This window comes from Coregonus clupeaformis, chromosome 6 (assembly GCF_020615455.1).
Source record: "Coregonus clupeaformis isolate EN_2021a chromosome 6, ASM2061545v1, whole genome shotgun sequence".
Taxonomy (NCBI): Eukaryota; Metazoa; Chordata; class Actinopteri; order Salmoniformes; family Salmonidae; genus Coregonus; species Coregonus clupeaformis.
The window spans coordinates 40,302,198-40,329,989 of record NC_059197.1 but is presented as its reverse complement, the minus strand read 5'-3'; the positions used below and the strand labels follow the sequence as shown (position 1 = coordinate 40,329,989).

The 27,792-nt window shown below is 46.8% G+C and overlaps 1 protein-coding gene across 1 annotated transcript in view; it reads left to right on the top strand.

Moving 5' to 3' along the window:
• Positions 1-27,792, top strand: part of LOC121567938 (nectin-3-like protein) — an 88,347-nt gene that overhangs the window by 37,971 nt on the left and 22,584 nt on the right. The window contains exon 2 of the mRNA XM_041878332.2: positions 14,071-14,418. Coding sequence (XP_041734266.2) covers positions 14,071-14,418 — 348 coding nt within the window. The remainder of the gene's footprint in view (positions 1-14,070; positions 14,419-27,792) is intronic.

The window sequence follows — 27,792 nt, the reverse complement described above, 5'->3', positions numbered from 1 at the left end:
ATTTAGTAGTGAATTGCATACAAGTGTAACTTCATCACCTCATGTGCGCCGCACACCAGAGACACGCCGATAGATATAGAACACTATGGACTCACAAGCTCCCGCCGTCTCCCGTTGTGCTATTTACAAACACGTGACTGGCTCAACTGTTCTGGAGAACTACGGTAAGCTTCATAATGTAAAATAATATGACAGGTGAAATTCAGAATGCAATCTGCTTGATCTCCTCTAACGTATTGCACAGGTTAACTTAAAAAGGAGCTACAAATAATCACATTTATTGAAAAACTTCAAATAAATAGTTTTGACGGGATTGAAAAACCATCCCTTGGCTTTTTCCAAATACCCTGGTATACGGTATATACGTTATACTGCCCAAGCCTACTCAATGGCCATTGAGTCTCCTGAGTGTGCAATGTTTTAAGAGGCAATGATTACAAAGAGAGCCGATGACAGTAACCACCCTTAGAGATAAGTGATCTCCCATTTTTCTGCCTCTCATTCCATGGAGACATTTGAGGGTGCTGAAAAAAGCATGTCAGCCATTTAGGCAGAAGTGTAAACATCATTTCACCTCTTGAGTCATATAGATGAGCAATGGGAACAGTTTGCTGCACACTCATGCCCTTGACAACAGTGCAATGATGTCACCATTTTAGAATGTGCATCCTTCTACCTTTCCAACAGTAGGCTAATTGTTTGTTTAAACAAATGTTGTCCTGTATTGTCCCATTTCCTTCCTTTCTGAAGTTTGTGGAAACAAATTCTTTACCTTCACATCAATAAATAATCGTGACTGTTTGTGACCGCCTGGTGTTTCAGCACTAGGTCTAGTGTAGGGCCTATGTCTGGGGGACATGAACAATTATAGGAAAATTATAAAACGACGGAAACAAGATAAAGGGTGAATTGGATGATATTTGAAAAAGCTGGCACAGTGGTAAATGTTAGACAACTGTCTGCCAATTCTGTACTCTAAGAATTGAGTGAGTATACAGGAAATGGATGTAAGCTTCTCAGAGCTAGTGATTAATTGTGAGAGCTCTGTGCCTTGGTTAATAACTCACTGCCAGACAGATGGTGTCCGGTTGTGGAAGTTATTTATTTGCCAGAAGAGCATTCTCAGTTCTCACATTCTTTTTCTGAATTCCTTCATTCATGTCTCTCTGTCATTTGAGCTAACCTATTGAAAAAAAAAAGCTACTTTGGGGGGAATAAAAAAATTAATATATATCTATATATATATTTTTTTTTTACTAGTGGGCCTTCTGTAAACTGTCTTGCGTTTCATCATACCCTCACAGGTTAATGTGAGTGAAGGTAGCGCCCAACTTGAGTACTCCCCTACCCTGCTCTCCCTCTTATTCTCTCCACTCATCTCTCAGGGAGTGTAAAGTGTGTGTGTGTGTGTGTGTGTGTGTGTGTGTGTGTGTGTGTGTGTGTGTGCATACAGATTCTTGGGAGGACAAATTCAATCAGGACCGTAGAGCAGCTCAGCTCAATGGCTGCTAATTGTTGTTCTTAAATCGATTACCTTCTCCATTTGTCAGTCTCTATTGGTGTGGGTCATTCATCAGTAATGTGAGGACATGTCTCCCAAAGCAAACAATGTGGGGGTAGACATAGAATTAGGAATTAGAATACTAGAATGGACATGAACCTTATGATGGGATAAAGGTCAGCCATTTTGGTCAGGGAGTTGGTCAACCATGACTTGCCAGTGCTGTGATAAGATATTGTGTAAAATAATGAATTTGAAGAATATATCTGCGCTATACTGTATGTTTGTTAGCTACCTAGACAGTTTTAGAGGAATGATTCCACTAATTTTTTTAATTAACTGCCAATATGCCAACATTCCATTCAAACAATGCAGTCAATCCACAGCCATACACAGACTGAAATCAGTTGATGATAGGACTTAGACAAGTTGCCGATTTCTCCCTGACCAATATGGCTGCCATTTTTCCCCCATTCTGGAACTTTGAGGGTTTATGACATAGCCCCTCTAGTAATTGAATAGGATCTCTATGGGGGTAGGCCTACTGTATATGAAGGAAGAGGCTTGTTTTACTTTAATACACATGACATTAATGATCTTTATCTTACTGTTCCCCATTTTAGTTGTGTTCGCCATAGAATTGGAATGAGTAGAACGTTCGAGTGAATCAATTTCTATGGTGTTTGCACTTTGTCTTCATGATTTTGGAACATGCAAAACTGGCCTACCTTTGTTCCTGCAAAACTGGCCTACCTTTGTCCGGCTTGCATGATGGCAACTATGTTAGACTTGGAAGGTAGTGCTCTGACTCTGATTCTCCTTTTAAGGGTTCAACTTGTGTTCACCCCTCCACTCTCTTGTAGAGCTTGTACCACCAGCTTGAAGCTGTCTAACCTGTTAACGCATCATAATATGAATGCAGGCCTACAGCATGTTCTAACATCCAACCTTGTGCTCTCCTCTCCTCCACACTGACTCACTGCCTGACTGCCTGGCCAAAGCCACATCTCTGTTTCCTCCTCTTCTCAAATCTTAACCCAACTCTTCCATCATTTCCTTTGTATAGCCTTTCCGTTGTATTGTCTAATCACCAATTCTGTCCTTCACCGCTATCGCTCTTCCTCTCTCTCTCTCTCTCTCTCTCTCTCTCTCTCCTCTCTCTCTCTCTCTCTCTCTCTCTCTCTCTCTCTCTCTCTCTCTCTCTCTCTCTCTCTCTCTCTCTTCCTCTCTCGCTCTTCCTCTCTCTCTTCCTCTCTCTCTCTTCCTCTCTCTCTCTTCCTCTCTCTCTCTCTCTCTGTCTCTCTCTTCCTCTCTCTCTCTCTTCCTCTCTCTCTTCCTCTCTCGCTCTTCCTCTCTCTCTCTTTCTCTCTCTCTTCCTCTCTCTCTCTTCCTCTCTCGCTCTTCCTCTCTCTCTCTTCCGCTCTCTCTCTTCCTCTCTCTCTCTTCCTCTCTCTCTCTTCTCTCTCACTCTTCCTCTCTCTCTCTTCCTCTCTCTCTTCCTCTCTCTCTCTTCCTCTCTCTCTTCCTCTCTCCTTCTTTCTTTCTTTCTCCTCACATTACACATTAGTTCGATTTAGTTTTTGTTCTAACCACAATCCCTCCTGCACAGATTTAATTTGTCTGCATTCCTCAACTGTGAGGTCTTTAGATCTAGTTCTGTCCTGCGTGAGTGTTACTTGAAATGCTAATCGATTCATTGAGTTTGCCCACATCTACGTGGTGTGTTTATCCCATTGCTCATGTTTGTACTGTAGCTTTGGGTCTCTGTCTCTGTGCCAAGTCTCTCTTGCTTCCTCCATACCAGACTGTGGAGAGTAGAGGACTACAACCCAGGGAGCATGCAGGTTCTTTGGGGAAGATCAGGGCCGAGGCCAGGTCAGCTCTTGGTGGGTGGGTGGGGGATTTTGGCTCATCAAGTGGCCAGTGTGGAATGTTTGAGCCGGTTGCCAAGCAAACTGGAAGGTTTTGATTTACCATTACAGCGTCTTCGTTCAGAGCAACTTGTCACAATTAGTGGCGTCAGGAGGGAGAGAAACAAGCAGAAATTGTGCTTCAAAGGGCCAGAATAGCATATCCTTTTCATGAGTTAATTCCTGCCCTGCCTGATGGGTTCTCAGGGTTTCCATCCATATAGGGACCTAATATCAATTTTAGTTATGCTTCCTTTCTTTGTAATATACTGTCTTTAGTAGGCTTAGGCTATTCTCTGAGAGAGTCCTCAGATGTTAGTAGTCATAACAATCATCAATTGATTTCCCTTAGTCATCTTGTTCATTTGATGGCAGGACTACTACCATTCATGAAGGCATAAGTGTTTCCCCTAGTCTTTTTCCTTGGTCATGCTAATTCAGGGCTGTAAACTCCAAAACATTCAATTGAAACCAATAGACACCACATCATTTAGGCAGGTGACAACAGAGCTAGGTGATTATTCTCTTCCTACATTAAGGAACAGAGGATAATCAAAAACTAGATCAAAATGAGTGAGGTGCAGAAAGCAGTAAAATATCAACTGTAAGTAAGGCATAACATCATTTTAAAAACGAGGCCTAGTAATAAAGAGAATGGCTTTGTTTTAGTGAGATCTGAAATGAAAGTAGCCTACTTCTCCTAGAATAGAACAGTGAACAGATTGTGTCTTGATAGAGAGGCAGTGGATTGGACGGAGACAATGGATGCGTCCCCAAATGGCATCCTATTCCCTATATAGTGCCCCTATGGGCCCTAGTAAAAAGTAGTGCACTACATAGGGCATAGTGTGCCATCTTGCAGCCTACAGTGCCTCCACTCCTGTCTGGTCTACAGGGATGCCTCAGTGTTTTTAAAGGCTAGGTAATCTCCCTCCCTGGTGGAACAGCATGCCTTGTTTTGTTTAACACCCTGTTCCCATTTACTTACCTCCCATTTTTTTTCAGATTCTATTTCATAGTTGGATTATTTGTTTTGATTGCGGGCCTAGAGCTGTTCGATAATACTTTTTACCAGGACCCATAGGGCTCTTGTCAAAACTAAATTAGTGCACTATAAACAGGGTAGGATCACATTGGGGAGACTGCCTAGCTGGCCACACTCTCCTGGCTGTAGTATAGGTGTCCCAGGCAGAAGCCATCTGTCTCCTCTCCTGTGGTGGTGGGGGTGGGAGGAGGGTGGAGGGTGCAGCAATAAACCCTCCCCTCCCTCCTAAATGCTGTTCTGTAAAACAAACATAGATTGAGTCTAGTTTCCCTGTGTGCTTGACAGGCCTAGACCCAGAGGCTGAAACCGAAAGACACGCTGTCTTTCTTTAATGAGTCCGACATGAAGGATATACTGCTTCTCCGAGACCAGGCCCAAATCCCCGTCATTCGCGTGAAATACATGGGACGGATGCCTTGTTAGAATTTTTGTCGGCAAGTGGGTAACCCGCCTCTACCATCCGTTATATTGGCCAACGTGCAATCACTGGAAAATATACTGTATGATCTCCGTTTCGAGACTATCCTAACAATGGGACATAAAAAAAAGTAATATCTTATGTTTCACAGAGTCGTGGCTGAACGACGACACTGATAATATACATTTGGCTGGGTTTTCCATGGATCGGCAGGACAGAACAGCTACGTCTGGTAAGACGAGGGGTGGGGGTGTGTGTCTATTTGTAAATAACAGCTGGTGCGTGATGTCTAATAGTAAGGAAGTCTCGAGGTATTGCTCGCCTGAGGTAGAGTACCTCATGTTAAGCTGTAGACCACACTATCTACCAAGAGAGTTTTCATCTATATATTTTTTTGCTGTCTATTTACTACCACAAACCGATGCTGGCACTAAGACCGCACTCAACGAGCTGTATAAGGCCATAAGCAAAAAAGAAAATGCTCATCCAGAAGCGGCGCTCCTAGTGGCCGTGGACTTTAATGCAGGCAAACTTCAATTTGTTTTACCTCATTTCTACCAGAATGTCACAGAGGGGAAAAAACTCTAGACCACCTTTACTCCACACACAGAGACTCATACAAAGCTCTCCCTCGCCCTCCATTTGGCAAATCTGACCATAATTCTATCCTCCTGATTCCTGCATACAAGCCAAAACTAAAGCAGGAAGTACCAGTGACTCGCTCAATACGGAAGTGGTCAGATGACGCGGATGCTACGCTACAGGACTGTTTTGCTAGCACAGACTGGAATATGTACCGGGATTCATCCAATGGCATTGAGGAGTATACCACCTCAGTCACCGGCTTCATCAATAAGTGCATTGACGACGTCATCCCCAAAGTGACCGTACGTACATATCCCAACCAGAAGCCATGGATTACAGGCAACATCCCACCGAGCTAAAGGCTAGAGCTGCCGCTTTCCGGGAACAGGACACTAATCCGGGCGCTTATACGAAGTCCCGCTGTGCCCTCAGACGAACCATCAAACAGGCAAAGCATCAATACAGGACTAAGATTGAATCCTACTACACCGGCTCTGACGCTCGTCGGATGTGGCAGGGCTTGCAAACTGTTACGGACAACAAAGGGAAACCCAGCCGCGAGCTGCCCAGTGACGCGAGCCTACCAAACAAGCTAAATGCCTTTTTATGCTCACTTCGAGGCGAGCAACGCTCAAGCATGCATGAGAGCACCAGCTGCTACAGACGACTGTGTGATCACGCTCTCCGTAGCCGATGTGAGCAAGACCTTTAAACAGGTTAACATTCACAAGGCCATGGGGCCAGATGGATTACCAGGACGTGTACTCAGACCATGCGCGGACCAACTGGCAAGTGTCTTCACTAACATTCTCAACCTCTCCCTGACCGAGTCTGTAATACCGACATGTTTCAAGCAGATCACCATAGTCCCTGTTCCCAAGAAAGCGAAGGTAACCTGCCTAAATGACTACTGCCCCGTAGCACTCACATCAGTAGCCATGAAGTGCTTTGAAAGGCTGGTCATGGCTCACATCAACACCATCATTCCGGAAATCCTAGATCCACTCCAATTCGCATACCGCCCCAACAGTTCCACAGATGACACAATCTCAATCGCACTCCACACTGCCCTTTCCCACCTGGACAAAAGGAACACCTACAGTGAGGGGAAAAAAGTATTTGATCCCCTGCTGATTTTGTACGTTTGCCCACTGACAAAGACATGATCAGTATATCATTTTAATGGTAGGTTTATTAGAACAGTGAGAGACAGAATAACAACAACAAAAAATCCAGAAAAACGCATGTCAAAAAGTTATAAATTGATTTGCATTTTAATGAGGGAAATAAGTATTTGACCCCTCTGCAAAACATGACTTAGTACTTGGTGGCAAAACCCTTGTTGGCAATCACAGAGGTCAGACGTTTCTTGTAGTTGGCCACCAGGTTTGCACACATCTCAGGAGGGATTTTGTCCCACTCCTCTTTGCAGATCTTCTCCAAGTCGTTAAGGTTTCGAGGCTGACGTTTGGCAACTCAAACCTTCAGCTCCCTCCACAGATTTTCTATGAGATTGGCTAGGCCACTCCAGGACCTTAATGTGCTTCTTCTTGAGCCACTCCTTTGTTGCCTTGGCTGTGTGTTTGGGGTCATTGTCATGCTGGAATACCCATCCACCCACCATTTTCAATGCCCTGGCTGAGGGAAGGAGGTTCTCACCCAAGATTTGATGGTACATGGCCCCGTCCATCGTTCCTTTGATGCGGTGAAATTGTCCTGTCCCCTTAGCAGAAAAACACCCCCAAAGCATAATGTTTCCACCTCCATGTTTGACGGTGGGGATGGTGTTCTTAGGGTCATAGGCAGCATTCCTCCTCCTCCAAACACGGCGAGTTGAGTTGATGCCAAAGAGCTCGATTTTGGTCTCATCTGACCACAACACTTTCACCCAGTTCTCCTCTGAATCATTCAGATGTTCATTGGCAAACTTCAGATGGCCCTGTATATGTGCTTTCTTGAGCAGGGGGATCTTGCGGGCGCTGCAGGATTTCAGTCCTTCACGGCGTAGTGTGTTACCAATTGTTTTCTTGGTGACTATGGTCCCAGCTGCCTTGAGATCATTGACAAGATCCTCCCGTGTAGTTCTGGGCTGATTCCTCACCGTTCTCATGATCATTGCAACTCCACGAGGTGAGATCTTGCATGGAGCCCCAGGCCGAGGGAGATTGACAGTTATTTTGTGTTTCTTCCATTTGCGAATAATCGCACCAACTGTTGTCACCTTCTCACCAAGCTGCTTGGCGATGGTCTTGTAGCCCATTCCAGCCTTGTGTAGGTCTACAGTCTTGTCCCTGACATCCTTGGAGAGCTCTTTGGTCTTGGCCATGGTGGAGAGTTTGGAATCTGATTGATTGATAGCTTCTGTGGACAGGTGTCTTTGCACCTGTACACAGCCCATCTGAAATTAGCCCACCCAACTACCTCATCCCCATATTGTTATTTATTTTGCTAATTTGCACCCCAGTATCTCTATTTATAATAATAATATGCCATTTAGCAGACGCTTTTATCCAAAGCGACTTACAGTCATGCGTGCATACATTTTTTTTTTGTGTATGGGTGGTCCCGGGGATCGAACCCACTACCTTGGCGTTACAAGCGCCGTGCTCTACCAGCTGAGCTACAGAGGACCACAATATTTGCACATCATCTCTTGCACATCTATCATTCCAGTGTTAATACTAATTGTCATTATTTTGCACTATGGCGTATTTATTGCCTTACCTCCATAACTTGCTAAATTTGCACACACTGTATATAGATTTTCTGTTGTATTTTTGACTTTATGTTTGGTTTATCCCATATGTAACTCTGTGTTGTTGTTTTTATTGCACTGCTTTGCTTTATCTTGGCCAGGTCGCAGTTGTAAATGAGAACTTGTTCTCAACTGCCTTACCTGGTTAAATAAAGGTGGAAAAAAAAATATATATATACAGGTAACAAGCTGAGATTAGGAGCACTCCCTTTAAGAGTGTGCTCCTAATCTCAGCTCGTTACCTGTATAAAAGAGACCTGGGAGCCAGAAATCTTTCTGATTGAGAGTGGGTCAAATACTTATTTCCTTCATTAAAATGCAAATGAATTTATAACATTTTTGACATGCGTTTTTCTGGATTTTTTTGTGGTTATTCTGTCTCTCACTGTTCAAATAAACCTACCATTAAAATGATAGACTGATCATTTCTTTGTCAGTGGGTAAACGTACAAAATCAGCAGGGGATCAAATACTTTTTTCCCTCACTGTATATGTATGTATTTATATGTATGTATGTGTATATGTATTTATATATATGTATGTATGTACACTTGAAGTCGGAAGTTTACATACACTTAGGTCATTAAAACTCGTTTTTCAACCACTCCCCAAATTTCTTGTTAAGAAACTATCGTTTTGGCAAGTCAGTTAGGACATCTACTTTGTGCATGACAGAAGTATTTTTTCCAGCAATTGTTTACAGACAGATTATTTCACTTATAACTCACTGTATCACAATTCCAGTGGGTCAGAAGTTTACTGTGCCTTTAAACAGCTTGGAAAATTCCAGAAAATTATGTCATGGCTTTAGAAGCTTCTGATAGGCTAATTGACATAATTTGAGTCAATTGGAGGTGTACCTGTGGATGTAATTCAAGGCCTACCTTCAAACTCAGTGCCTCTTTGCTTGACATCATGGGACAATCAAAAGAAATCAGCCAAGACCTCAAAAAAAAAGTTGTAGACCTCCACAAGTCTGGTTCATCCTTGGGAGCAATTTCCAAACGCCTGAAGGTACCACGTTCATCTATACAAACAATAGTACGCAAGTATAAACACCATGGGACCACGCAGCCGTCATACCGCTCAGGAAGGAGACGCGTTCTGTCTCCTAGAGATTAACGTACTTTGGTACGAAAAGTGCAAAACAATCACAGAACAACAGCAAAGGACCTTGTGAAGATACTGGAGGAAACAGGTACAAAAGTATCTACATCCACAGTAAAACAAGTCCTATATCGACATAACCTGAAAGGCCGCTCAGTAAGGAAGAAGCCACTGCTCCAAAACCGCCATAAAAAAGCCAGACTACAGTTTGCAACTGCACATGGGGTCAAAGATCGTCCTCTGGTCTGATTTAAACAAAAATAGAACTGTTTGGCCGTAATGACCATCGTTATGTTTGGAGGAAAAAGGGGATAGCTTGCAAGCCGAAGAACACCATCCCAACTGTGAAGCACGGGGGTGGCAGCCTCATGCTGTGGGGGTGCTTTGCTGCAGGAGGGACTGGTGCACTTCACAAAATAGATGGCATCATGAGGAAGGAAAATTATGTGGATGTATTGAAGCAACCTCTGAAGACATCAGTCAGGAAGTTAAAGCTTGGTCGCAAATGGGTCTTCCAAATGAACAATGACCCCAAGCATACTTCCAAAGTTGTGGCAAAATGGCTTAAGGACAAAACAAAGTCAAGGTATTGGAGTGGCCATCACAAAGCCCTGACCTCAATCCTATAGAAAATATGTGGGCAGAACTGAAAAAGCGTGTGCGAGCAAGGAGGCCTACAAACCTGACTCAGTTACAAGAAAAATCTGCAAGAAAAAAACATGGGGGATTGGAAGTGATGCAGACAATTACATTGATGGAAGTTACAATCTATCTGCAATATTAAAGCTGAAAACACCTCACGGCATAACGCCTCTCCCCTATTTGACCAATATCGTTTGTATGTATGTATTGATATGTAGGCTACGTGTATGTATTATGTCATGTTTTGTGTTGACCCCAGGAAGAGTAGCTTCTGTTTTTGCAACCGCTAATGGGATCCTAATAAAATACCAAATACCCTCCTGTACTCCCTGTTCACCCACGACTGCGTGGCCAAGCACGACTCCAACATCATCATTAAGATTGCTGACGACACAACAGTGGTAGGCCTGATCACTGACAATGATGAGACAGTCTATAGGGAGGAGGTCAGAGACCCCTGGCAGTGTGGTGCCAGGACAACAACCTCTCCCTCAATGTGAGCAAGACAAAGGAGCTGATTGTGGACTACAGGAAAAGGAGGGCCGAACACGCCCCCATTCACATCGACAGGGCTGTAGTGGAGTGGGTCGAGAATTTCAAGTTCCTTGGTGTCCACATCACAAACAAAATCATGGTCCAAACACCCCAAGACAGTCGTGAAGAGGGCACAACAACACCTTTTCCCCCTCAGGAGACTGAAAAGATTTGGCATGGGTCCCCAGATCCTCAAAAAGTTATACAGCTGCACCATCGAGAGCATCCTGACCGTAAGGCGCTACAGAGGGTAGTGCATATGGCCCAGTACATCACTGGGGCCAAGCTTCCTGCCATCCAGGACCTCTATACCAGGCGGTATCAGAGGAAGACCCAAAAAATTGTCAAAGACTTCAGTCATGCAAGTCATAGACTGTTCTCTCTGCTACCGCACGGCAAGTGGTACCGGAGCGCCAAGTCTAGGTCCAAAAGACTTCTTAACAGCTTCTACCCCCAAGCCATAAGACTGCTGAACAATTAATCAAATGGCCACCCAGACTATTTACATTGACCCCCCCCCCCCTATTTACATTGACACTGCTGCTAATCGCTGTTTATTATCTATGCATAGTCACTTTACCCCTACCTACATGTACAAATTACCTTGACTAACCTGTACTCCTGCACATTGAATCGGTACAGGTACCCCATCTATGTAGCTTCCTTATTGTTATTTTATTGTTTATTTATTTAAGTTTTTACTTTAGTTTATTTAGTAAATATTTTCTTAACTCTATTTCTTGAACTGCATTGTTGGTTAAGGGCTTGGAAGTAAGCATTTCACAGTAAGGTCTACATCTGCTGTATTCGGCGCATGTGACAAACATTTTTTGATTTGATGCTTGCTTGGACTGCTTTGCCATCCCAAATGTAACCTTTTTCCTATATAGTGCACTACTTTTCACCATCGCCCATAGGGCTCTGGTCAAAAGTAGTGCACTATATAGGGAATTGAATTGGGTACCATTTCGGAGGCAGTCCCAGAGGCAGACAGACACAATGACTGTCTTGCTGGTTGCTTGTTGTAGTAACCTAGCTATGTATGTAGGAATGGTGGCACTGTGTGGCAGGTACAGTATTTGGGGCATGCTGCTAGCCTAGCGGAGCGGAGTGGCACAGTCCCAGTCAGTCTGAGACGTGGGTCATGCCTGTGCCTGGGATCAACATGCCTGTCACACATGCCAGGCATGTCAGTGTACTCACTCTCCTGCGACTGCTGCACAGAAAAAGCTGTATGTTTTGGATTAGTTTCTTTTTATTACCCTCCTGTCCTCCTGTCTGTTTTTACTGATGTATTCCCATGTTACAGTAGCTTGTGTTTTCATGGTTATGTATAGCTCCTTCTCGTGTGTGTGTCGTGTGTGTGTCGTGTGTGTGTCGTGTGTGTGTCGTGTGTGTGTCGTGTGTGTGTCGTGTGTGTGTGTGTGTGTGTGTGTGTGTGTGTGTGTGTGCGCGCACCTGTGTCTGTGTGACATTGTTATGGTAGGTAGGCCAGTAGATAGTAGTCCCAGGGATTGTCAGAGTGCAGCAGCAGCAGCTGTTGTCCCGGCTCAGTGTTCTGAGTGGAGTGGAGACTGGCTGCATAGCATAAACTGACCCTGACACTCAACCACACCAATACACACAGAGGATACTGTGACAGCATGGCACGCTGACGCTAAACAAACACAGCACAACACAACTCAATGCGGTGCAATACACACACAACTATTTGGCCATGGAAAACTCTTACAAACCCCCCACCAGCTAGGCTTGCTATATGATTCACATATCCTCTACCTAAACAAAATGCCTGAATCATGCACACATGCTCACCCTCAGTTTTTATAGTGGAAATATAGTCTGTGTGCTTGTGTGTATGTGTGTGTGCGTGTGTGCATGTACGTGATCCCTGAAATTACAGGAGATGCAAGGGCGCAGGGAGAGCCTATATTCCCTCTTAGCCAGGATAGCATAGCTGTGGTTTGCCACTTATATTCATGCCAAGGATCCAAAGTACCAGCCATTAGGCCACTTTTATTAGCATACTCCACACACATTGTTAGGTGGAAATTTAGATCTCCCAAATATAACTTTAAATTGCGCTAAGAAAACTTAGACCTTGCACTAAATGTTTTGAATGGCATTCAGTTCATGTAAAAACATGAAGGCTAGTGCAAGATTCACAACGAGGGGTGCCCCCAACAATTAAATCTAGACGACAGGGTTGTAAAAGTTCATATGAACTTAATGTTTAAATATATATGTGGGTATCGATAACTAATTGCTGTTATTATGTTTAGAGACATTTGACCCGGGTCTTTCTTGGTTGGATGATTCTAGACATAGGACTAATCTGTCATTTAAGATTTATTTCAAGTTCAAATTCATTTCCCTCCTTAAGTTGTAGGCTAGTGATTAATTCAGAGTTCGCTTCCTGTGGTGTTTCTAAATGTTACAGTAGGCATGTATTGCTCAATTTCTTAAATGGTTAGCCTAGCTAGTCATTGCAAACATCCAGCACGAGGCGTTAGGCCTATCTAGTAAGAAGTAGGCCTACTGTAGGTCAGGAGGCGCCTACCGGTATCTCCTGTTTCTGTAGCGTTAAGCAGCTTGATGTACAAGTACACCCCCTAGACAGACTAGCGACCTATCTACTATAAATCAAATTAGCCTAGTAGGCTTGTATCATAAAACTTCTACTTTCCAAGCAAAGGAAAACAAAAAGTAGAAGACACAATATTGTTGAATCATGTTAGGCTTCATTGCCTAATTTCCGTCCATTGAAGCGGCTGATTCCCACTGTTGACAGCATTGTGCCATAATCATGTGCTCACTGCTCATCCTCTCTCCTCCATTGGCTTTCTGCACCTTTACTCAATCACAGCATCCAAACTAGCCAGCCAGCCCCCATGAAAATCCCATGTTTACATGTTACAGCAAGCTGAAAATAACTCCCAAATAAACATGTGGTGTGCATAGACACAGATGAAAGGGCTTTTTAAAAACAGGAAAGAAAACATCAAATTGCTTGTTATGTTTAATCTCCTTCCAGAAATGTTGGACTTTATATGGCAAGGTGCTCTAACAACAACAGCAGGGACAGTGAGAACGTTATGTGTTGTACAGTGAGGCTGAATGTGTGTTGCTCATTAGGAGTGAACACACACTGAGGGGTTCCAGACCCAGCCACATCTCCCTGATAAACCCCCTCAAAAAGCTAAAAGCCCAGCCCTTACTACACTGTTGAAATACCATCTTAATATCACAAACATACGGCACGACTAGTTGTTCCAGAAAGAAGTCAGGTCAGCCCATTCCCAAGGGAAGAGTAACATCAGAGGGAAGTGACGTGATACAGTATGTTTCATAATGTAGGCCTACCTCAAGGCCATTTGGTTTCTATGGTTTGGAAGGGGTTGTTGTTTCTGAATAAAAGCATGAAAGAGGAATAAAAACAGTTGAATAAGTTGAAAATATGTAAGCCTATGTTGTTGTCCTTTTTGACTGAGGTTCAGTCTTTCTTTTCATGACTGTTGTCAACATGGATCTATATCTAACTGACTGTGTCCCACCCCTTCCCCCTGTCTATAGGTGTGAGCAGTAACGAGGTGCTGGTCCCAGAGATGGTGAGTGCTGTGCTGGGGAAGAACATTACACTGGGCTGCAGGGTGGAGGTGGGCACCAACCTCAGCCTCACCCAGAGCTCCTGGGAGCGTCGCCTGCCCTCAGGCACCATCACCCTAGCCGTCTTCAACCCCCAGTTTGGCATCTCCATCTCCCCAGACTACGCCAGGCGCCTGTCCTTCCTGAACCCCTCCGTGCACGATGCCACCATCGTCCTGGAAGGCGTGGGTTTTCAGGACATCGGGTCTTACACGTGTAAAGTGGCGACTTTCCCGCTGGGCAACACGCAGGCATCCACCACCGTCAATATACTAGGTACGTGGAACTCTTAAACTGCGTCGGTCCTGGTCAAAAGTAGTGCACTATAGAGGAAATAAGGTAAAATGTACCTTATTCCCTCTATAGTGCACTACTTTTGACCAGGACCTTCATAGGGCTCTGGACAAAAGTAGTGCACTATAGAGGAAATAGGGGGCCATTTTGGATGCAGCCCCAATGGGCCCTGGGCAAAAGTAGTGCTCTAAATGGGGAATAGGTGTCACGATCGTCTACGAGAGAGGACCAATGCGCAGCGTTGAAGGTGAACATAATATATATTTATTAACTGATCACACGATCAAAACAATAACCAACGATGCGTGACGTCTAAGGTTACAACACGAACAAACCTTAACGGAACAAGAAACCACAACACAAAGTGAAAAGACCGATAGTTAAATATGGCTCCCAATCAGAGACAACCAGCTGACACTCGTTGCCTCTGATTGGGAGTCACTCAGGCCCACATAGATATACAAACATAGACTTACATACCCTGGCTCAACATAACATAGTCCCCAGAGCCAGGGCGTGACAGTACCCCCCAAAGGCGCGGACTCCGACCGCGCCAAACAACCACAACAGGGGAGGGACCGGGTGGGCACTCCGCCTCGGTGGCGGATCCGGCTCGGACATGACCCAGGCACGGGTTGTGCTGGACTGACGACGCGCACCCCTGGCTTGGTGCGTGGAGGAGGAACGGGCCTTACCAGGCTGACGACGCACACCGTAGGCTTGGTGCGTGGAGCAGGGACAGGCCGGACTGGGCTGACGAAGCACACCACTGACTTGGTGCGGGGAGCAGGAACGGGCCGGACCGGGCTGACGAAGCGCACCCCTGACTTGGTGCGGGGAGCTTGGATGGGCCGGACTGGGCTGGCGACGCGCACCACAGACTTGGTGCGGAGAGCAGGAACGGGCCGGACAGGGCTGACGAAACGCACCACAGACTTGGTGCGGAGAGCAGGCACGGGCCGTGCCGGACTGACGACGCACATCACTGGCTTGGTGCGGGGAGCTTGGATGGGCCGGACTGGGCTGTCGACGCACACCGTAGGCTTGGTGCGTGGAGTAGGAACGGGCCGAACCGGGCTGACGATGCGCACCCCTGACTTGGTGCGGGGAGCAGAAATAGACCGGACCGTACTGGGGACACACACCACTGGCCCTACACCGGGATCTGGAACGGGCCGGACCGGACTGGCAACACACGCCAGTACCTCTCGCCGTGCCTCTACATCCTCCATCCCCTCTTCGACCAGTGGCCCCCGTAACCTGGCGGCCTCCTCTGGCAACCCACTGGGCCGCTCTATCGCGGCCTCCTGCTGGTCCGACGTCGTGAGCCCCCCCCTAAAAAATTTCTGGGAGTCTCTCTTCCCCGTGGGCCAGGCCTCGATAATTCTCGCCCACCTCTCGCTCCTCTGCTTCCAATCTCCGTCATTCAGCTCCTCATTCGGCTTGACCCAGTCGAAGCTCTGCCTCCACTGTTGCCAAGTCCACCTACTCTGCTCCTCACTAGGCTGCTTGGTCCAGTTCTGGTGGTTTCTTCTGTCACGATCGTCTACGAGAGAGGACCAATGCGCAGCGTTGAAGGTGAACATAATATATATTTATTAACTGATCACACGATCAAAACAATAACCAACGATGCGTGACGTCTAAGGTTACAACACGAACAAACCTTAACGGAACAAGAAACCACAACACAAAGTGAAAAGACCGATAGTTAAATATGGCTCCCAATCAGAGACAACCAGCTGACACTCGTTGCCTCTGATTGGGAGTCACTCAGGCCCACATAGATATACAAACATAGACTTACATACCCTGGCTCAACATAACATAGTCCCCAGAGCCAGGGCGTGACAATAGGGTGCCATTTGGGACACAGACACTCTGCGTCCACCATGAAGAAACAGTTAATTTTTGTACTGTAGAAGCATACAGCACCAGCTCCATTTTACCTGAATGTCCTTTCTCAGAAAATGTTCTCACTGTCCCATGAATAATAGGAGGGCAATTCAGACTTCTCCTTGATCAATATTCATACAGCTATTACTGTAGGAGCCAAATGCCACATAGATTTACTGACTTAATATAAACAAATCCACACGTAAAGGTTCCAACTCGTCTGGACACATTAAAGTAGCACCTTACTGAGTGAACTTTGAGGATTGTTGTGCGGTCAGCATGTGTTTCCACCCCTATAATGCTTGATTGGATTGTGGACGGTGATGAAAGCTGCAACCAGTCAGGCTTCATGTGTATCTCTCCTGAGAATGAGTCCCAAATAGCACCCTATTCCCTATTAGTGCACTACTTTTGACTGGTAAAAGTAGTGCACAATATAGGGAGTAGGGTGTCATTTGAGACTCAGCCTGAGGCTGGCTCTGATGACTAATGAGGGCTCCATTAAGTACTGCTGTGACAGGGGGCTGCCTGACTCGACTCAGTGTCTGGGCCTCCACAGCCTTCCATTAGCCCACCTCTACCTTTACTCTGTCTGTGTCCCAAATGGCACCCTATTCTCTAGTGCACTCCTTTTGACCAGGGCCCATAGGGAATAGTGTCATTTGGGACTGAGACTGGGCTTCCACGGCCTTCCTTTACTCTGTGTTGTTTATTGGGGGTGTTTTATTTCTTAACACTGTGAGTGGGTACACTCCGCTTCTGAGAATAATAACTGATATAAAAACCAAAAGCTCATAGCAGTAAAAAATTATAAAAAATGCTTCCCTTTCTTACAACGCTTTTTTTAGGTCTCTGACGGTTGTAAGAATATAGTAGTCTGGGACAGATATTAATCTTATAAGAGGAGTGCAGTCTACTTTCAGGTAATGAACACCCCCCCTCTCCCACCCCCTTCCTCCTAACCACACAAAAGGCACAGGGTTACATTTGAATGGTAGGAGGAGCTTGCTACTTGAGCCCCAAGCCCCCACCTGGAAACAATGGAAAAGGAATAATACACCACCACCGAAACTCTGAGAATTAGAATGACCTTTTGTTTGGGATTGTTACTGCTGACGAGGAAGTGAGAAACCTTCTGCAGTTTTCTAAAAAACTTTCTGCTAAGACTTCTAAAAGTTAACGAGACAACACTTAAAAAAGCTGCATTAATGAAGATGTCAACTGATGCTACTAGGCCTGACATTGCGGCAAACTCCACAGTCTGGCCCAGCTCCACTTTCACTTTCTGAGTTATTATATAATCAAACCATAAGCGTTCTTCTACTCCAGCCCAGATCTCTCTGCATAGCTCACTGATAGCCATGTTTTACTGTCCATGACATCTTCTCTTTTCAGGTGAGTCATAAAAACTAAAGAGAACATAACCTTGCAGCAGTGCAGTGCCATGGCAAGACTTGTTCAGGGTCAAAATTGTAGTGTTTTATTGTTAGAAGTTGTTTAATTAGATAATCAAAATATCCGTTCTCTAGGATTTACATGATCATCCAATGAGCCCCATAAATGCAGTGATTGGTGATAATTGTAATTATTTTAAAGTGTACTGATTGATTGATATGTCAAAACTGTGGAGATACTGCATGGTTTGACCACTGGCCATACAGTTCAACTGTAGTCCTGGTTGGCTCACTTTGTCAACTGCACACATAGGGCTGGCCGATATGGCCAAAATATTATATAACGGTATATAAAATAGAAAAAAAATGACGGTATGACTGTATTTGATATTTGGTATTTTTATGTTTTTGAATAATAAAAGTTCTACATTTGCTTTGAGTAGTGTGTGACCGTAGGGTGGCAACTAGGGCTGTGGCAGTCATGACATTTTGTCAACCGGTGATAGTCAAGCAAATACCTGCCGGTCTCATGGTAATTGACTCGTTAATTAACATTAACACATTTAGTATCTCCTGTATTCCACGCATAGCCTACAAGCCACTGATGCAGACCTTTGGAACATCTACATTTAAAAAAGTCTAATAAAGCCATGTAATATAGCCTACACCAATACAATAAATCCATTATTTATTTTAGACAGGTCTAAGGAAACATGATATGAAGAAAATGCAGTCTACTTCTGTCAGGGCGACGTGTATGCTGTGAGCGAAGTCAAGCGCAGGACACCGAGCTACTGGCAGACAAACTTTACTTGCACAGTAATCAAAAATACAAACAAAACCTCCAAACAGGGAGGAACAAAATACGCATACACCCGAACACTGCCGACCTCACGGAAAACAATCACACACAATAACCAATGAGAGACAGGGAATACAATGTAACATAATGGGAAACAGGTGAAAAACAATCAAGACAAACTAGACAAACACTGAAACATAGATCGGTGGCAGCTAGTACTCCGGGGACGACGTGACAGTACCCCCCACTTGACGCGCGGCTCCAGCCGTGCGCCGACCCCGGCCTCGGGGACGGCCAGGAGGACGCGGAGCAGGGCGAGTTGGATGACTCCGGTGGAAGTCCCTCAACATGGAGGGATCTAGGATGTCCCTCCTAGGGACCCAGCACCGTTCCTCCGGACCGTACCCCTCCCACTCCACGAGATACTGCAGGCCCCCCATCCGACGCCTCGAATCCAAGATGGAACGGACTGAGTACGCCGGAGCCCCCTCGATGTCTAGTGGGGGCGGAGGAGCCTCTCGTACCTCACTCTCCTGGAGTGGAACAGCCACCACCGGCCTGAGGAGAGATACATGGAACGGGGGGTTAATGCGGTAATTAATGGGCAGTTGTAACCTATAACATACCTCGTTCAATCTCCTCAGGACTTTAAATGGCCCCACAAACCGCCGACCCAGCATCCGGCAGGGCAGGCGAAGGGGCAGGTTTCGGGTCGAGAGCCAGACCCGATCTCCCGGTGCATACACCGGAGCCTCACTGCGGTGGCGATCGGCGCTCACCTTTTGCCGCCTGATAGCCCGCTGCAGATGGACATGCGCAGCGTTCCAGGTTTATTCTGAGCGCCGAAACCACTCGTCCACCGCAGGGGCTTTGATCTGGCTCTGATGCCAAGGTGCCAGAACCGGCTGATAACCCAGCACACACTGAAAAGGCGTAAGGTTAGTGGAGGAGTGGCGGAGTGAGTCTTGGGCTATCTCTGCCCAGGGAATATATCCCGACCACTCCTCCTGCCGGTCCTGGCAATAGGACCTCAGAAACCTACACACATCCTGGTTCACTCTCTCCACCTGCCCATTACTCTCGGGGTGAAAACCTGAGGTAAGGCTAATCGAGACCCCCAGACGTTCCATAAACGCCCTCCAGACTCTAGAGGTGAACTGGGGACCCCGATCAGACACTATATCCTCAGGCACCCCGTAGTGCCGGAAGACGTGTGTGAACAGGGCGTCAGCAGTTTGTAGGGCAGTAGGGAGACCTGGCATAGGAATGAGACGGCAGGCCTTCGAAAACCCGATCCACAACGACCAAGATCGTTGTGTTCCCCTGGGAGTGGGGAAGGTCCGTGACAAAATCCACCGATAGGTGAGACCACGGCCGTTGTGGAACGGGTAGGGGTTGTAACTTCCCTCTGGGCAGGTGTCTAGGCGCCTTACACTGGGCGCACACCGAGCAGGAGGAAACATAAACCCTCATGTCCTTAGCTAAAGTGGGCCACCAGTACTTCCCACTAAGGCAGTGCACTATCCGACCAATACCAGGATGACCAGAGGAGGGGGGACATGTGAGCCCAATATATCAATCGATCGCGAACCTCGAGCGGTACGTACTTCCGACCCTCTGGACACTGTGGGGGAGTAGGATCGGTACGTAACGCCCGCTCGATGTCCGCATCAACCTCCCACACCACCAGTGCCACCAGACAAGACTCCGGAAGTATGGGAGTGGGCTCAATGGACCTCCTCTGTGTCATATAGTCGGGACAGGGCGTCTGCCTTAGTGTTCTGTGACCCTGGTCTATAGGTGAGCTTAAATACAAATCGGGAAAAAAACATAGCCCACTTTGCCTGGCGAGGGTTCAGCCTCCTCGCTGCCCGGATGTACTCCAGGTTACGATGGTCAGTCAGAATGAGAAAAGGGTGTTTAGCCCCCTCAAGCCAATGCCTCCACACCTTCAGGGCTTGAACCACAGCTAACAGCTCCCTGTCCCCCACGTCATAATTGCGCTCCGCCGGACTGAGCTTCTTAGAATAGAAAGCACAGGGGCGGAGTTTTGGTGGCGTACCCGAGCGCTGAGACAGCACAGCGCCGATCCCAGCCTCGGACGCATCCACCTCAACTTGGAACGCCAAAGAGGGATCCGGATGTGCCAGCACCGGAGCCGAGGTAAACAGGTCCTTCAGATGTCTAAACGCCCTGTCCGCCTCAGCCGACCACTGCAGACGCACCTGACCCCCCTTTAGCAGGGAGGTAATGGGAGCTGCTACCTGTCCAAAGCCCCGGATAAACCTCCGGTAGTAATTGGCAAAATCCAAGAACCGCTGCACTTCCTTCACCGTGGTGGGAGTCGGTTACGCACGGCAGAAACGCGGTCAATCTCCATCTCCACCCCTGATGCGGACAACCGATGTCCCAGGAAGGAGATGGACTCCTGGAAGAACAGACATTTCTCCGCCTTCGCATACAGGTCATGCTCTAACAGTCTACCAAGCACTCGACGCACCAGGGACACATGCTCTGCTCGTGTAGCGGAGTATATTAGAATGTCATCAATATATACCACTACACCCTGTCCATGCAAGTCCCGGAAAATCTCGTCCACAAATGATTGGAAGACTGAAGGAGCATTCATTAAACCGTATGGCATGACGAGGTACTCATAGTGACCGGAGGTGGTACTGAATGCTGTCTTCCACTCATCTCCCTCCCTAATGCGCACCAGGTTGTACGCGCTCCTGAGATCCAATTTTGTGAAGAATCGCGCCCCATGTAATGACTCTGTCATACTAGCAATCAGAGGGAGAGGATAGCTGTATTTGATTGTGATCTGATTGAGACCACGGTAATCAATACACGGGCGTAAACCCCCATCCTTCTTCTTCACGCAGGGGAAGTGGACGGCCGTATGTATCCCTGTCTCAGAGATTCGGTGACGTATGTCTCCATAGCCGCCGTCTCCTCCTGAGACAGAGGATACACATGACTACTGCGAGCGCAGCGCCTACTTGGAGGTCTATCGCACAATCCCCCTGTCGATGAGGTGGTAATTGAGTCGCCTTATTTATACAGAAGGCGAGTGACAAATCAGCATACAAATCAGCAATGTGCATGGTGGGAACTTGGTTCGGGCTTTCCACCGTCGTTGCCCCTACGGAAACACCTACACACCGCCCGAAACACTGATCAGACCATCCCTTGAGAGCCCTCTGTTGCCATGAAATGTTGGGGTCATGAGCTGTTAACCAGGGAAGCCCCAACACCATTGGAAACGCAGGAGAATCAATCAAATACAAACATAGTATCTCCTCATGGCCCTCCTGCGTTTTCATTCTGAGAGGCGCTGTGACTTCCCCTAATCAATCCTGACCCCAAAGGGCGGCTATCTAGGGCATGGATGGGGAAGGGCACATCAACAGGTACAATAGGAATCCCTAACTTATAGGTGAATTGGCGATCGATAAAATTCCCAGCTGCGCCTGAATCTACTAGCGCCTTATGCTGGGAGTGAGGAGAAACCTCGGGAAACACAACTTTAATACATATATGCGCAACAGAGAGCTCTGGGTGAGTTGGGTGCCTACTCACCTGGAATGACTCATCAGTGCGCTGCCTACTGCCTCGATTCCTAGGAGACCATCCCCAGCACCGACCAGCAGTGTGTCCTCTGCGGCCACAGTTGGTGCAGGGGACGGCCTCCCTCCTGGTCTCTCTCCTGGTCTCCCTAGCACCAGCACCTCCGATCTCCATAGGGGTCGGCTCGGAAGTGCTGGGGGATGGAATGGACGGCCCTGAATCCGGACGTCCGCGGGTAGCCAACAGGGTATCAAGGCGAATGGACATGTCCACCAGTTGGTCGAAGCTGAGGTTAGTGTCCCTGCAGGCCAATTCCCGACGCACGTCCTCCCTCAGGCTACATCTGTAGTGGTCGATGAGGGCCCTCTCATTCCATCCCGCGTTGGCAGCCAGCGTCCGGAAGTCCAACGTGAACTCCTGTGCGCTCCTCCTCCCCTGTCTAAGGTGGAATAGACGCTCACCCGCCGCTTTACCCTCTGGTGGATGATCGAATACTGCCCTGAAGCGGCGGGTGAACTCCGCATAGTTGACAGTAGCGGCGTCTATTCCCCCCCACTCGGCGTTGGCCCACTCCAGCGCCTTGCCGGACAGACAGGAGATGAGGGCGGACACGCTCCGTATCCCGAGGGCACCGGGTGAATGGTTGCTAGGTAGAGTTCAACCTGGAGCAGGAAACCCTGACACCCGGCCGCTGTGCCATAATAAGCCCTCGGGAGCGCGAGCCGAATCCCACTGGACCCCGGAGGTGAAGCGATGGGCATCGCCGATGGTGGTGGTATCGTTGGAGGAGGCGTAGGCAGACCCCCTCTTTCCCATCGCTCCATAGTGCTCACCACCCGTTCCATGGCGGTGCCGAGAGCCTGGATCATGGCCGCTTGGTGTTCGACGCGTTCGTCCATTGATCCAGCTGGCACCGCCGCTCCTGCTGACTCCATGTGTGGTGTGTGATTCTGTCAGGGCGACGTGTATGCTGTGAGCGAAGTCAAGCGCAGGACACCGAGCTACTGGCAGACAAACTTTACTTGCACAGTAATCAAAAATACAAACAAAACCTCCAAACAGGGAGGAACAAAATACGCATACACCCGAACACTGCCGACCTCACGGAAAACAATCACACACAATAACCAATGAGGGACAGGGGGTTATAAAGGGAAAACAATGTAACATAATGGGAAACAGGTGAAAACAATAAAGACAAACTAGACAAACACAGAAACATAGATCGGTGGCAGCTAGTACTCCGGGAACGACGAACGCCGAAGCCTGCCCGAGCAAGGAGGAGGAGCAGCCTCGGCTGATTCCGTGACAACTTCAGAAGAAAAGAATAGCATACTCTGAGTTGTCCTTATGTTAGGCCCTGATCTGGCTATGCCATATGGCTGTGGGCTACACTAGTTAATTTAGCAGACAATATTTGCTTAGAATTTCCGTAGTATTCTTTTATATTATTTTATAGTATGAAGAATACAATTGAACATAGCTGAATAAAATAGAAAGGATATTTTCTCCAAACAATTTGAGGGAGTGCGCGCATGCGGCTATTCTGTGTTTATCGGTTAACAAAGACACAGGTACTCTTATATGCTTAATTTAGAGTTATTTATGTAACTTTAGTTGTGATACAAATGTTGGGCTATATGTTTTGATTTTTAATACATTCTAAGGCTGCATGATGCGACTCTAATGATGATTTGAAAAAAGTTGCATGAAAGGCATGAGCTCTGCTTTGTTTTTTGCGCAGGCTGTACACACTTCATCAGTCTCACATTCACAATTTGACAAGCACTTGATAATGCCTCGAATTTCCCAGCTGCATCCCCTTTGTGTGGCCGTAATGCCCCCTAAAAGAATCCATGCCTTTTGCGGCCAGTGGCCGTTATGCCCTTGGGCTGAATATAATAATTTTAATTCCCTTCTCCCGCTGCGTGCCGAAGCACCTCTCATTCACATGATTGGGTCTTTCTCACAGGCTACAAGTGAAGACAGACACATCGGGGACGCAACTGTGCGCGTCCTTATCCAATTCCGAGGCGCATATTGAAGATATTGGAAGAACTGTCCACATTTAATTTTCGTCTGCCAACAAGATCAGTAGGCCTAACAAACAGCAAAAGCACTAGCCTATGTCAATCTACTATCCCCCATAGTACAAAAGTTGACCTATTTTATTCTGTGCGAAATCAATATTCCAAACATAGTCCGGGACAGTTTTGGGATGCGATAGATCCCAAATTAATACAACCACTAGCATAAAAAAACCTGTTTTAAGCAATGAGCCTGACACAACAGATGAGAACGTTTAGCTTAAAATGTTGATAAACTATTAGGCTATTTCTTCACATTATAAGCGCAGCAATGCGCACACGGCAGTAGGCTATAAGCGCAAATGTTGCATTAGCAGGACACCATTTTCAAAAGTGACCACAAATGCGATTATGCATGTAATGCTTTTATTATAAAGGTGCATTTTTATGGTGAAAATTATCTTCCCCAAACTTGAAACTCATGCGCCAGTTAAGCTCTACACCCATTGTAAAGCGAATGAATGTGCTTCATTTTAAGAAGTTATTTGGCCACTTTAGTTGTGATACAAACCGTATCAAAACATATAGGCCTATGGGCTAGGCTACATGAGGTGTGCGACTATGATTTGAAAAAGTCGCCAAAAAAAGCATGCACTGTTTACTGGGTATCAATAAGCTGGGCATCATTCACAAGTGAAAATATATCACATGTGATAGGCTAATATTGTCACCCATCACACTATTCTTGATTTAATCTTGTCTTTACATATACTAAATGATATATGCGTGAAATTTGTTTTGATTTAGAATGGACCATTATCATGCACCTGTCTCGAAACAGGGGCAGCGGAAAAGAAATACATGTCATCTATGCACTTAAATAGCAAATGTAGGACGCTTTTCTCGTGGTTCATTTTCATGCCAGCCAGGTTGGCTATACTCTTGTTTTAAAGAGAAGCAATGTGCTTATTATTAGGATTGTTGAGAAATAAATATAGTAGGCCTAGCATAAATCAATCAAATCAAATTGTAGTAGTCACATACATGTTCTTAGCAGATGTTATTGCGGGTGTAGCGAAATGCTTGTGCTTCTAGCAGTAATATCTAACAAGTAATATCTAACAATTTCACAACATATACCCAATACACACAAATCTAAGTAAGGAATGGAATTAAGAATATATACATACAGTGGGGAGAACAAGTATTTGATACACTGCCGATTTTGCAGGTTTTCCTACTTACAAAGCATGTAGAGGTCTGTAATTTTTATCATAGGTACACTTCAACTTTGAGAGACGGAATCTAAAACAAAAATCCAGAAAATCACATTGTATGATTTTTAAGTAATTAATTTGCATTTTATTGCATGACATAAGTATTTGATCACCTACCAACCAGTAAGAATTCCGGCTCTCACAGACGTGTTAGGTTTTCTTTAAGAAGCCCTCCTGTTCTCCACTCATTACCTGTATTAACTGCACCTGTTTGAACTCGTTACCTGTATAAAAGACACCTGTCCACACACTCAATCAAACAGACTCCAACCTCTCCACAATGGCCAAGACCAGAGAGCTGTGTAAGGACATCAGGGATACAATTGTAGACCTGCACAAGGCTGAGATGGGCTACAGGACAATAGGCAAGCAGCTTGGTGAGAAGGCAACAACTGTTGGCGCAATTATTAGAAAATGGAAGAAGTTCAAGATGACGGTCAATCACCCTTGGTCTGGGGCTCCATGCAAGATCTCACCTCGTGGGGCATCAATGATCATGAGGAAGGTGAGGGATCGGCCCAGAACTACACAGCAGGACCTGGTCAATGACCTGAAGAGAGCTGGGACCACAGTCTCAAAGAAAACCATTATTAACACACTACGCCGTCATGGATTAAAATCCTGCAGCGCACGCAAGGTCCCCCTGCTTAAGCCAGCGCATGTCCAGGCCCGTCTGAAGTTTGCCAATGACCATCTGGATGATCCAGAGGAGGAATGGGATAAGGTCATGTGGTCTGATGAGACAAAAATATAGCTTTTTGGTCTAAACTCCACTCGCCGTGTTTGGAGGAAGAAGAAGGATGAGTACAACCCCAAGAACACCATCCCAACCGTGAAGCATGGAGGTGGAAACATCATTCTTTGGGGATGCTTTTCTGAAAAGGGGACAGGACGACTGCACCGTATTGAGGGGAGGATGGATGGGGCCATGTATCGCGAGATCTTGGCCAACAACCTCCTTCCCTCAGTAAGAGCATTGAAGATGGGTCGTGGCTGGATCTTCCAGCATGACAACGACCCGAAACACACAGCCAGGGCAACTAAGGAGTGGCTCCGTAAGAAGCAGGTAGCTTAGTGGGTAAGAGCGTTGTGCCAGTAACCGAAAGGTCGCTGGTTCTAATCCCCGAGCCGACTAGGTGAAAAATCTGTTGATGTGCCCTTAAGCAAGGCACTTAACCCTTATTGCTCCTGTAAGTCGCTCTGGATAAGAGCGTCTGCTAAATGACTAAAATGTAAATGTAAATGTAAGGTCCTGGAGTGGCCTAGCCAGTCTCCAGACCTGAACCCAATAGAAAATCTCTGGAGGGAGCTGAAAGTCCGTATTGCCCAGCGACAGCTCCGAAACCTGAAGGATCTGGAGAAGGTCTGTATGGAGGAGTGGGCCAAAATCCCTGCTGCAGTGTGTGCAAACCTGGTCAAGACCTACAGGAAACGTATGATCTCTGTAATTGCAAACAAAGGTTTCTGTACCAAATATTAAGTTCTGCTTTTCTGATGTATCAAATACTTATGTCATGCAATAAAATGCAAATTAATTACTTAAAAATCATACAATGTGATTTTCTGGATTTTTGAAAAACAATCAAGACAAACTAGACAAACACTGAAACATAGATCGGTGGCAGCTAGTACTCCGGGGACGACGTGACAGTACCCCCCACTTGACGCGCGGCTCCAGCCGTGCGCCGACCCCGGCCTCGGGGACGGCCAGGAGGACGCGGAGCAGGGCGAGTTGGATGACTCCGGTGGAAGTCCCTCAACATGGAGGGATCTAGGATGTCCCTCCTAGGGACCCAGCACCGTTCCTCCGGACCGTACCCCTCCCACTCCACGAGATACTGCAGGCCCCCCATCCGACGCCTCGAATCCAAGATGGAACGGACTGAGTACGCCGGAGCCCCCTCGATGTCTAGTGGGGGCGGAGGAGCCTCTCGTACCTCACTCTCCTGGAGTGGAACAGCCACCACCGGCCTGAGGAGAGATACATGGAACGGGGGGTTAATGCGGTAATTAATGGGCAGTTGTAACCTATAACATACCTCGTTCAATCTCCTCAGGACTTTAAATGGCCCCACAAACCGCCGACCCAGCATCCGGCAGGGCAGGCGAAGGGGCAGGTTTCGGGTCGAGAGCCAGACCCGATCTCCCGGTGCATACACCGGAGCCTCACTGCGGTGGCGATCGGCGCTCGCCTTTTGCCGCCTGATAGCCCGCTGCAGATGGACATGCGCAGCGTTCCAGGTTTATTCTGAGCGCCGAAACCACTCGTCCACCGCAGGGGCTTTGATCTGGCTCTGATGCCAAGGTGCCAGAACCGGCTGATAACCCAGCACACACTGAAAAGGCGTAAGGTTAGTGGAGGAGTGGCGGAGTGAGTCTTGGGCTATCTC